This window comes from Anguilla anguilla, chromosome 3 (assembly GCF_013347855.1).
Source record: "Anguilla anguilla isolate fAngAng1 chromosome 3, fAngAng1.pri, whole genome shotgun sequence".
Classification (NCBI taxonomy): Eukaryota; Metazoa; Chordata; class Actinopteri; order Anguilliformes; family Anguillidae; genus Anguilla; species Anguilla anguilla.
Window position 1 is genome coordinate 27,141,451 of NC_049203.1, and position 12,200 is coordinate 27,153,650.

At 40.1% G+C, this 12,200-nt stretch overlaps 1 protein-coding gene across 2 annotated transcripts; it reads left to right on the forward strand.

Annotated features, from left to right (window-relative positions):
• The first annotated feature begins 1,591 nt into the window (after nt 1–1,591).
• Nucleotides 1,592–11,975, forward strand: LOC118222753 (transmembrane protein 45A-like). Of its 2 annotated transcripts, none has more exons than XM_035408550.1 (6): nt 1,592–1,794; nt 7,652–7,856; nt 8,102–8,314; nt 8,648–8,832; nt 9,166–9,311; nt 10,221–11,975. In XM_035408550.1, exons 2-6 carry the CDS (start codon nt 7,667–7,669, stop codon nt 10,312–10,314), a joined length of 828 nt encoding a protein of 275 aa, XP_035264441.1. In that variant the 5' UTR covers nt 1,592–1,794; nt 7,652–7,666; the 3' UTR covers nt 10,315–11,975. The 2 variants fall into 2 exon arrangements, with proteins under 2 accessions (XP_035264441.1, XP_035264440.1); XM_035408549.1 differs by lacking the exon at nt 1,592–1,794 and adding an exon at nt 2,123–2,592.
• Nucleotides 11,976–12,200: the final 225 nt, after the last annotated feature.

Sequence of the window (12,200 nt, forward strand, 5' to 3'; positions counted from 1 at the left end):
TTCTTTTGTTTGATTTCTTTTTATAAACCTGCTTTTGAATTGTATTGAAATCACACTGTGGACATTAACAGTTCTGAGTGGAAGGACACTGTCTGGCAGCATAAACAGAAAGTGCTTATGTGGCATTAACTCAGAAACAGGCTGCCTCCATCTAAGGGCTTTATTAATTTGGAGTAACCCGTTTATTCAGCGCAAATACAGTATTGTAATGTGCATTGTTGATACTTCCACCTCCATCTTCTTCCTTTTTTCTGTCAAAGTCCCTCCCCCATCCCCTGCTACTCTTTCCTCCTGTCCTCGTGGTCAGAATGTCCACATGCCACATACTGCATCTTTCGCCCCTTCAGGTAGTGGCAAAAATGTGTTCTGCCAAACACTGCAACTGGACGAAGAGTGGAAGATATTTGTCATATTATCTCTGCATGTACTTAAAAAAAACTATATTTCAATTTCTTTTATCAGTGACTTATTATTATTATATTATTCTATAACAATGTTTATTGTTGTACAATGGGTCTACACGTAGTTGTTTTTGTTATGTATATCACTGTATCAGTCATTGCAGAGCCCATTTATATCACCAGGTGTGTATTAAGAGGCAAAGCAGTGCTTGTGCAAGTCTTACACTGGTGTCAGAAGGTCAGGACACAGGAGGCTTCCTGTTAAACTCATTCTATCAACAACAAAAAAAAGCCAGAAATAAAGTCACTGTGGTGAATGACTTGAGGGTCCGTCTTCAGTGTTCCTGTGCATCATGTTTCCTTTTGCTAATTTGCTGTTTGTTAGAGCTGATCTGTTGCTTTAAAGGATCACGTTGCATGATCACATTCAGTATCCAGGGTGGCAAAATAAGTGAAGGAAGTAAATTTGTATTGGAGGATTCCATTCCAAATTGATATTTTCTAATATTGCACACCAAGCTGGTCCAAGCTAATTTCAACTTCAGACTGAGTGGAAATCTAGGTTGAGAGATGTTTTGACATAAATTGACTAGATTAACCCCAAAATACCTCAAGTTTCACCCAGATAAAGCCTGGCTATATCCCAGTCTTTCCTTTTTCAACCAAATGTAGGTTTTCACCTGAACACCGAGATGGCGTTTCACCTACTTTATTTCACCACAAAAATGTTCACCGGGCAAGCTGCTTTCAAGTAACTTGGAGTGTATTTTCATGTTTTAGACCACAACATATTGTAATGGTAAATATATCAATTCAAAATGATTTGCCATTAAAGTAGGCTATGTTCATATTAAACACGTTGGAGTCTGTACTCGTGAGGCTAGACACTTGTGGATAGGATTTCAAACTCCAGCTATTTGTATAAATTATAGACCAAGTGCCATCTGTTTAAACTGTGATGTAAGTTTTACTATGAAGTTATAGACAGCCTGTAATATTTTTTCTCCCCGATCCTACCGGACACTTCTTCCAATCCCCTACGAAATATGGTTTCGTGACTTGCTGCACGTACAGATACAGTCTGTTGGCTCGACTCCCTTTTATGAAAAAAAAAAAAGAAAAAACCAGACACAAACACACTAAACCGCAGTTAACAACGGAACCCCGAGGGAAGACACTACACAGTTGTTTTTGGGTTGGTCCAACCTCATGTTCATAATATTTCCCACATTACCGCAATTTAAAAATGAACATACACATACTATACTATACACTATACTATACATACCGTTGGCACTTGCTACTCTAAAGCAAAACGTATTTTGAGGACTACGTTTTGGGCAATTACAAGGTTTCCGCTAGAAGGAAGTCTACAAGCCTACATCACAAGATGGTGAGTTGAAGCAATCAAAACAGGATTAACTAACTGGGCAAGGAAACTCCTGGCTTATATGGAAAAATAAATATTGACACCACGTTGAAACATCTGCCACCTCTGTGACGCGATCGCATCTTCACCCTAACGAAGTCCTCTACTTTGCAGCTGTTGATCGCGAATTTGCGATTGAGGTAACCAGACACCTTTCCGATCTGCAGGCGGAGTAAAAATGCACACGTGGAATCTAGCAGAGTTAGGCTACTGACTGAGAAGGTCTTCAACCAATGAAAATAGGAGTGGGTAAATCTTAACCAATTGTACATATTTCGGGGAGTTTTCAACGTAAATGGAAAAAACTATACTTGGCTATTAATCCAAAAACATCAGTTCACCATACGAGTTTAGCAGATTCTCAGCTTTGAATATCATTTGTACGGGCTGATTGTGGGTAAAGAAGACTCAAAATATCCATAAAGTATTGTGATATGTTGGTCTGCGCAGCGCTTACCCTAAACTGATTCCCGTGTATAGAAAAACTATATTTTGCAAGCAGAAGAAAACAGCTTATAGTTTTAAGTGATCTGAGTTAAAACAATGTATTTGATCTCGAAAGACGTTTTTAATGCTGCAATGCCTGAATCTGCGTGAAATTGCTTATATTTCTTAGTGAAATTGCGCTAGTTTTTTTTTTCCTTTCTCCTGGACTAACTTACTGATCTCTTCAAATACTCGACCAAAAAAGCGCGTCTCGCTGATGAGATCTGGAAGTTGTATAGATCGTCGAAAAAAACCACACCACGGACCACTGCCAAGGTACGAAAAACAGTTATAATACGTAGACGTAATATTATGGTTCTTACAAATAACGCTCTGAAAATGTCCCGCGTAACGGCTGTATCGGTAGCATATTGTTTCAGTGGGGTATTTGAAAATATTGCCATTTGCTATTTCGGAGATAGAAATGTGTTTTGTGCGTGTGTGTGTGTGTGTGTGTGTGTGTGTGTGTGTATCTATATAATTTATCTTTCTTTTTCTTCTTTCGGCTGTTCCCGTTCGGGGTCGCCACAGCGGATCATCCTGATCCGCATATTTGATTTGGCATGTTTTTACGCCGGATGCCCTTCCTGACGCAACCCTCCCATTTATCCGGGCTTTGGACCGGCACTACGAATGCACTGACTTGCGCATCCCCAGTGGCTGGGAGACCTGGGTCAAATACGTATTTGTATTTGCAAGTGTAGTTAAATACACATGTGACGTATTTTGGAATGCATTTACACATTAAATACTTTGTATTCGATTTATTTAAATGATTTTCTTGGAAAACCAAATGCTTTCCCAAACAGTATTTTAAAAATACATTCCTTTAAATAAATACTTTCCTGGGAAACCAAATGCTTTTTCAAGTCGTATTTAGAGCCTTTAAAAAATACATTAAAATAGAAATACAATTTAAAAATATTTTGAAATATTTCTGTGATAGACAACAGAAATGACTGAGCCAGTAACAATGTAGGCTTCATGCGGAAGGGGGTATCGCATCTTTGTACAATCTTTGTGAGTGAGTGGCGATGTGACGTCAGCGGGTTAAAATACTGAGGGCACTCCAGGGGAACTGCTAGGGGCTAGGGGTTGAATTTGGGATTGAATCTCTGCCTTTTACAGAGGGGGGCAAACTCAGGCTTCTTGATAAGCTACTTGCCAGTTTATTTGTACCCATACAATCTAAAAGTTAGTGGCCTTTTACTGTATTTTCTCTTTTTTGTTGTTGTAAGAGCGTTCAACAGCCATATGTAGGGCTACAGTTCCATCTTTTACATTTTGTAAGGTTAGACACTGACAAAATAGAATCCAGTCGTGCATATTCACGACTATTTAACAATGGAAATCGATACAATTGGACTGGGGCCGTCAGCAGCCACTTGACGTGTTCTTATCAAAACACTGTCCTCTAATTAGACAAAATGCTCAAATTTCAGAGCTGATAGGTTCTTGCATATCCAGTGATTTTCAAGTATTTCAATAGCTTGGTGTTATTGCGCCTGTTGCGCCACTGGCCTTATGTTGTGAAAGTATTTTCTAATAATTCCATTAAATCAAACACTTTGTATTTGAAAATTCAGTATTTTAAATGTTTTAAAGACATATTTGAAAGCAATTGCAAATACATGCAAATGCAAATTTAAATTACAAAATGCATTTGAAAATACATATAAGGATATATGTATTTTCAAATGCATTTTGTAATTTAAATACTCAGTATTTATAAATGCTGAAATTAAAATCATTTCTAAATAGGTAATTAAAAGTAATTAAAATACTTGATATTATGCATTTGACCCAGGTCTGATATACCTATATAAGTGAAAAAAATAACTTTTGGCCACCTCCATATTCAGGGTGTCAAACAAAAGGTGTCCTTTATTTTAAAAACATTGATTAGGTTCATCACTGCCATGCGAGCTGTCTTACTTGAGTATAGCAAGTGTATAACTTATATAGATAATATATGTGGGTTATTTCCCATGGATGGACTGCAGTGCATATCTTAAAAAACAGATGTGTTGTTGAAGTCAAAGCTGGCTGTATGTTGATTTGATGTCAAACCTGAGTTGTAGCCCACTTGAACAAGGGAAACAAAGTTACATTGACTCTGAACCAGAGAAAACCTTATCTTCTGTAGCAGTGCCTTTTGAACCCCATGATTCTGTATCAATGTATGCAACACCTGCCATATAAACAAATACCCAGCAACTGTATAACCCTGTAATCCCATAACTGTGTTAACTGACATGAAAGTATTATAGCACCATACAGTTTGCTTTTATAAACTGCTACAGTATTCACATTTTCTAAATATAACAAATGTGTTGGACTTGCCAGGATGCAAAGGTTTATCTTTAAAAAAAAAAAAAAATAGAATGGACAGTCTGCCATCCTTTTGTATTTTTTGCTTTATTCAGACAGAGAGAAAAAAGTGAGGGTAATACACGGAGAAGCTCAGAAATGACAATGGCAGGGATAAAACCCCCAGGAAAGTTATTTTTATGCTCTGATTGAAGGTGGCACCTTGTGCTACTCTACCCTGAAGTTAACCATTAGCTAGCTCTCGCAGTCTGTCAGTACGAGGGAATGTGACCGAGAGGGGGAGAGAACGAACAGAGGCCGACGAAGAGAAACCCATGACTCAGTACTACTGTGGGTTCTGTTCCACTGAGACTAAGGCACGGTCTGTCTCCCTTAAATTTTCTTACAGTACTCCTTTGATGAAACCAAGAGTGAACTCAGTTCAGTAGCAGCCACAGATTCAGTATTTTTTCATTTTCCTGTTTTTAAAGTGAGCAAGTGTGTTTCCTTTACCTTGCACTGGATTACGTGCATTCTATAAAGTTGACATTTTTACTTGCCTGGGGGCTTTTCAGCATTCATAATCTTTTTTTTTTTTTTTAACTTTGGCCATTTTTCTTCATGCAGATTCTTGTACCAGCGTGATGTTCCAGTTCATTAGACTGAACCTCCAGTGCCATTTTATACAATGTAGACAAAGGGAAAGTGTAATTCCAACCACATGATCATATTTCTGAAGATGGTTGCATTTTATATTATGACTCATAATTGACCTGTCACACTGAATAATTTGTCTTTGCATTTCTGTTTATGTAATAACATTTTGACACCTCCCTATTGTGCCTATCTGTGAGGATGGTTCATATTACCTGTACTTTTATCTGTTTGTGCATATGCGTTGGTGTGTGTCTGTCTGTGTGTGTACATCTGTGCATGTGTTTGCACTAGTGTGTCTGCACACATGTCTGTGTTATTATTATAACCTTTATTTCACTGGGTATGGCATTTTAAGCCTGCAGTTGAAAACCTGTTGTTGAAGTGAAACCTGGTGTGTGTCTCTATGGGTCTGTGTGAATGCTTCTGTCTGTGTGTATGTGTATGTATGTGTCTGTGAGTATGGTTGTTTGTGTGTTTATATGTGAATGTTTAATGTGTGTGTCAGTAAGTATGTTTGTCTGTGTGTTTATATGTGTATGTTCAATGTGTGTGTCTGTGAGTCTGTATGTATATGTGTATGTGTGTCTGTGAGTATGTTTGTCAGTGTATCTATATGTGTATGTGTTTGTATGTGTCTCTGAGAATGTTTGTCTTTGTGTCTATATGTGTATGTATTTGTCTGTTATTATGTTTGTCTGTGTGTCTATAATTATGTGTATGTCTGTATTTGTGTCTGTATGTCATGTGTATGTCTGTAATTATGTTTGTCTGTGTGTCTATATGTATATGTACATTGAGCACCATAATTCATTGGACAGTGACACATTTTTTGTTATTTTGGTTCTGTACTCTAGCACTTTGAGTTTGACTGGATACAATGAGGTTGAAGTGCAGACTGTCAGCTTTAATTTGAGGGTATTTTCATACATATTGGATGAACCGTTTAGAAATGATAGAACCTTTTGTACATGGTCCCCCCATTTTAAGATACTACAAGTATCTGTTGAATTGGCTTCACAGATGTGTTTTGTTAGGCAGGTGTATTCATTTGTGTCGTTAGTGAATGCAGAAGAGAGGTGTTGATGTCTAGTCTTGATTCTAGACTTTGCAATTGCCTTTGGAGATTGTGGTTGGGGTGTGACAACATGAGGAAGACAGCAGTGTCGATGCAAATTAAGCTGGCCGTCATAAGGCTCAGAAATGAAAATCAGTCAATCAGGAACATTGCAAAAACCCTGGGCATGCCCAAGTCAACCTCATTGTCATTGTATCCTTTCAAACTCAAAGTGCTCAGAGTACAGAACCAAAATAACAAAAAATGTGTCACTGTCCAATGAATTATGGTGCTCACTGTATATGTGAATGTGCCTCTGCACATTCTGCAAAGTCTAGAATCAAGACTCACTGTATTTGTGAATGTGCCTCTGCATGTGTTTCTATCTGTGAGCATGCATGCAGTAGCATTTCGGCATGTTCAATTTTTTTTCATGCTCTTGCATATTCTCTCCTTGTGTTAATGAGGTACGTTCAGGGTAAAATGGATCAAAGAGGTGCTAATGGACAGAAAGCAGAGCAGTTAATGATTATACAACTAGGATGGGGGTCACACACACACGTGTCACACACATTGAACAGTGTCACTTCTAGAAGATGCAAACACAAACATGGTAACAAGGTAGGAGCAGTCTAAATGACAATGGGAATTGGGATGCGATTTAAGGGATGGCTGAACTTGCTTTAATTAGAATGCTCTTGCTGTTATTCGGTAGTGGGCAACTATTGGGCACGGTATGATTGCTGGCTGGGTACGGGAAGGGCCCATTGATCTAGTCCCATCATCTGGAAAGCAGCTTTTGGCAAAACTCAATGTGATATCTTCACACTCAATACTGAAACTGCCCACCTGCCAACACAAGCAAACTCTTGCCAGGGTCAGCTGAAGGGCTGGCAAGGAGGCAACAGTTAGGATTAATTGCTTTGTTTAACTTAATTACAGAGACACTTGTTTTCTCCCCTGATGTACTGGAGCTATCCCTGTTTGTTCTCAGCTGCCAAGAGCCTCGGGATCTCTTAAACTGGATGGGATGGAGAAAAAACCACGATAAACAGCTATTTTGGTTTAACACTCCCACCCAGGCTTGTGAAATAATTCATAGTGGTTCCAAGATGATATGGTCCTTCTTTTTCTGCACAAATGTAGACATAAAGAGGTCGTTTTGGCTAGATAAGTACTATTTTGCCTGTTTTAAAGTGCCTTATTCTCCTACTAGCCTTGTAAAGAGGCTATTATAGACTTTTTTAACAGCTGCCATCTGAAAATATAATCACAACTTCGTAAAACGGTGTCTGTGTTTCTCTTGTGTTCCAGGAGCTGTGAGGAATCATGGGAAATTTCAAGGGCCATGCCCTGCCTGGCAGCTTCTTCCTAATTGCAGGGCTGTGGTGGGCAGGGAAATTCTCCCTCCGCTATGCCAGCTGTAGGAGCAGGACTGCAGGAGCCACGGCCAGCAGGGCCCTGCAGCGCCGCCTGGAGGTCATTGAGGGGTCCGTCATGCTGTCCTTCTCTGTCATTGGTAAGCATGCACACCTACTGAGGTGAATCAACAAGGGACAATCCAAAGATACATTTGTTGGAATTTCACGAGAGCTGTTTCTTGGAATTCTTCTTACATGTGTGGCTAATATTACCATATTTGCAACTGCAAGAGGTACATTTATGATGTCTTTTTTATTTGCAGTTGGTAATATTTTCTCATAAAAAATGTTTTGTGCCTTAGTGCAAACAAGTGTTTTCCATTTTCCTCTATATCGGCCGCAGGTATGCTGGCGGAGCAGTTTGTGGCAGATGGACCCCACCTGCATCTGTATGACTATGCCGAGCAGCGCTGGAACCACCTGATGAACTGGCAGCATGCCACCATGTACCTATTCTTCGGGCTGGCGGGCGTCGTGTCGCTGGCTGTCCACACCACTGGCGCCGCCCCCCTTGCTCTGGACCGCATGCTGCTGGCCATCGCCTTCTTCACTGAGGGTGAGCTGGAAAGAACACTGTGCTCTTTAATAACACCCTCGCTCTCTCTGTCCTTCTCTCTCATGCACACACTCACAGCTCTCGCTTTCTCTCTCGCACAATCACCCATACTACCATCTATATAGAGGAATACAGAAAGCTCTGTAGGACATGAGAGCATCCTCTAGAAAAGAAATAAACATTCTAAGAAAAGCAGTGGTGTAATCTAGAGAAGCAGTAATAAAAAGACCTTGGTAATCCATTCCTTTCTGACATAAACACACTTTTGAACACTTCTACTACAACTGTGCTGTGTCCCCCCAAACCTGAGCTCCACTCTCCCTGTGTCACCAGGGTTCCTCTTCCTGTATCATCTCCATGGTCGAGACATGCTGGATGTGCACATTCACCAGCTGCTGCTTTACGCAATTTTCGGAGGGGCGCTGACAAGTTTCCTGGAGGTGTTCCAACGGGGAAACATACTGCTGGAGCTTCTGCGTGCTGCACTGAGCCTGCTGCAGGGGAGCTGGTTCTGGCAGGTGCGTGTGTGTGTGTGTGTGTGTGTGTGTGTGTGTGTGTGTGTGTGTGTGTGTGTGTGTGTGTGTGTGTGTGTGTGTGTGTGTGTGTGTGTGTGTGTGTGTGTGTGTGTGTGTGTGTGTGTGTGTGTGTGTGTGTGTGTGTGTGTGTGTGTGTGTGTGTGTGTGTGTGTGTGTGTGTGTGTGCCTACGAGCGTGCATGTATTTCTATATGTTAAACTACAGTCTCAAAGGTTAAAAAGTGTGTGGTGTGTGTATGTTTGTGCATGCTGCATGTGTTCAAGTGTGTGTGACGGCCTGTGTGCTTCCTCTGATGCCCTCGCTCTGCCCCAGTAGATTGGCTTCGTGCTGTATCCCCCCAGTGGCCGGGCAGAGTGGGACCTGAAGGACCACAACAGCATGATGTTCATCACCATGTGCTACTGCTGGCACTTGGCCTTCTCCCTGCTCACTGTGGCTGTGGTCTACTGCACTGTCTGCTGGTGAGAGCCTCGCGTACAGTCCCTCCTCCTGCTCCTCCCACACCACCTGCACAAACCACCTACCACACCCAAAGACACCCACCCCCCACTCCCCCCTCTCCTGCCAAAGAAGGATTCAATTGATTTCAACTGCCAGTCTGTAATTTAATCAATTAAAAAAAGGTAATCTTTTCTTAAGGAATCATTTGCCATGTAACATATCCTGATGATGCCAGTTCTGACTGTGGCCAGTAGCCCTGTTAAGTGATTATGGGTGGTAGCATCAATTAGGGTTAGGAGAGGTCACTCTGCAGGGGTCCACTTCTCATAGTCCTCTATCGACCCCCACTGGCCAATCAGTCACCTGCAACTCCACCTGTTAAGTCGCACATTAAGGGCCGGATTTAATTACGCATTTAGCACATGCAGAACTTTTTCCTCATGCAAAACTAATAACACAACAAATGATTGGTGTGAAACAAATACCATGACCAATCATTGGTTATGTTATTGGGTCTGCGTGTGCAAAAGATCTGAGTAAATCAGGCCCGAAGTGTCTTCCTGTGCAAGCACAACCAAGCAAGCTGTGGTAGGATAAGAGGTGGCACTTGGCATGTTGTGCTTCAGAGAAGAGCACATGCTCGTCTGCACTCTTCCAAATCAATAGCGGAGGGTCCATTAATGCGTCCTGATACACCATTGAATATTCCAAAATTGGGAGAAAAAGCCAATAAAAAGTGCCTAATCAGGACGGGTTAACAGCTCATTACAATCTATTGGTTATACTTGTGACTTCAATGGAAGTCGGCATACACCGAAGGGCCCAGCCCAAAACTGAGAGGTACTGCTCATTGTGAAAGAATTAAGTTACTTCCTAGGGTCAGTATTATTTACTGTGTATTCACATGTGTATTGGTGCATCCTCTGCAGGGTTGTACGCTCTAGGTCCAAGAGGGCTCAGCCAATGGAGATGGGTCTTCTGAAGGCCTCCGAAAAGGAACTGGAGTCTGAGGAGGACGTGTAGTGCTGCTACGGGCAGGAATGATAAAACAGGGACAAGACGGTCATGGCATCACCTTACTGGTACAAGACAGAGAGGATCTCCGCCTGTCACAGAGTGCGCGATAAAACAAGAGATTTGTGGACATGTTCTGACTATACTTCTGGGATCCCTGTGGGAATTACCAAAAAAAAATGTTTTAGGTTTGTCTCAAGGACTTAATAAGGAAATAATCAAGGGTCTTCAAGAGAATCATCCCATGCAGTTGGTGCTAAGGAGATTATAGGATGTGTTTCTTGTAAAAAAAATATTACTGGCCTTTATTTTTTGGTTGATCTGAACCACTTTGTTGAAATGCGTTTGTGCTATCATGAGGGCTGTATCCGTAATTATCTGTAGACTAAAAAATATTTTTGTCAAATCCTATCCAACATATGAATCAAAACCAAAACTAGTTTCACCGTTTTACAATTTACATTGTTTTGAATGGAATGCTTGCCCATGGATGAAGTTACAAAGCCATAAAACCTCAAGCCTAAGTAAAGATTTCATTGGCCTTTTTGAGTTCAGATCAGAAATGTACAGCCTCATGCTGCCACCATGTGGTGAATATTGTAGTTGTAATTTTTTCCTTTATGGCTGCATATTTTTATTATTAAATTTAGGTTCATAATAATAATCATGCATGTAAAAATTTGTATTGTCAAGCATAAAAAATTATCACAAATGGGAAGATGTGAGTTTTTTTGCGGACATTTTAAAGGACAAGGTATAGACATAATGCACAAAATGCATAAATCATTGTACTGAAATTGAGGCAGCATTGTACTGGATTTGTATCATCTATTGCTCTTTTAATGATTAATATGATGGCATTTTTAATCCACTGCATTTCTGATTTCTGAATAGCGTGTACGTGCATGTACAGTGCGCTCCCAAATTATTGTGCATGTGATTTTTCAAAACATAAAATTTCTTAATATTAGAACTTCATAATGTTAATGTTTCTCAGCTTCTTTTTCAGGGCTGAGACTGAATGCAGTATATAATGAATCTTGAACTTGCTTGAATATCTGAAATTGCTTGAAAATGTCATTACTCTGTCAAAGATACTAATGTATTTATGTATGTAAATATGTACAGGTAGTGATATTTTATGAATTATTTAAATGGGTCTTTGTAGGATAGGCTCTCGGTTATGGTCTGTTGAAGCTGTAAGATTTGTAGCCATAAACACATGGTGGAAACAGTGCTTTGTTATTAATGTTCTCAGGTGTCCAATGCCTGCTGTAGCCGATATTACATTTTGTAGATCCTGGCCATTTGGAAGACATTCTTTTTATATTAATTATACAAATCATTATTTCTGTCAAATATAATTTTTCTTTGGGGAATATCTTGAAATCACAAACCTTTATGTGCATTGTAACAGCACTATACTGTGTCCATATCTTCTATGCATATTAGATGCTGCCTTTCTGATTTTATTTTATTTTTAAGGGGAAATCGCCTTTGATACGCAGTAGATGAATTAAAACCAATTATAAGCCCAATTGTTGGAAAAGGTCCGTTTGTTCTTTCCGAAGATTGCTATTAACTCTACAAAATGCATATGAGATTACATTGTTAGGCCTATATCAGAGATGTCCACATTGGGTAATCAATAAAGGTCTTCTTGGAATTTTTTGAGAGTGAAGCTTCATTAACCCTCAATTTGTGGAGCTTCAGAGAGTCAGTTAATTACTTGTCTGAATAAATAATTTGTTTTCCACAGCATAACACAAGAAATGCTTGAAATCACAATGATAGTGTATGGAAGCTCCACCCATTTTCATATTGAAGAAATCTCGCTCTTTCATTGGTCCTGTGAAGTTTCCAGTAAGTCACAGCAGTCGTGGTCAGCAGCCCTC

Excerpts from the sequence above, each read along its gene's own strand:
- LOC118222753 (XM_035408550.1), top strand. The coding sequence starts at position 7,667 with ATGGGAAATTTCAAGGGCCATGCCCTGCCTGGCAGCTTCTTCCTAATT. Across the intron at positions 7,857-8,101 it reads GCTGTCCTTCTCTGTCATTG|GTATGCTGGCGGAGCAGTTT; the intron begins GTAAGCATGCAC and ends TATCGGCCGCAG. Across the intron at positions 8,833-9,165 it reads AGGGGAGCTGGTTCTGGCAG|ATTGGCTTCGTGCTGTATCC; the intron begins GTGCGTGTGTGT and ends CTGCCCCAGTAG.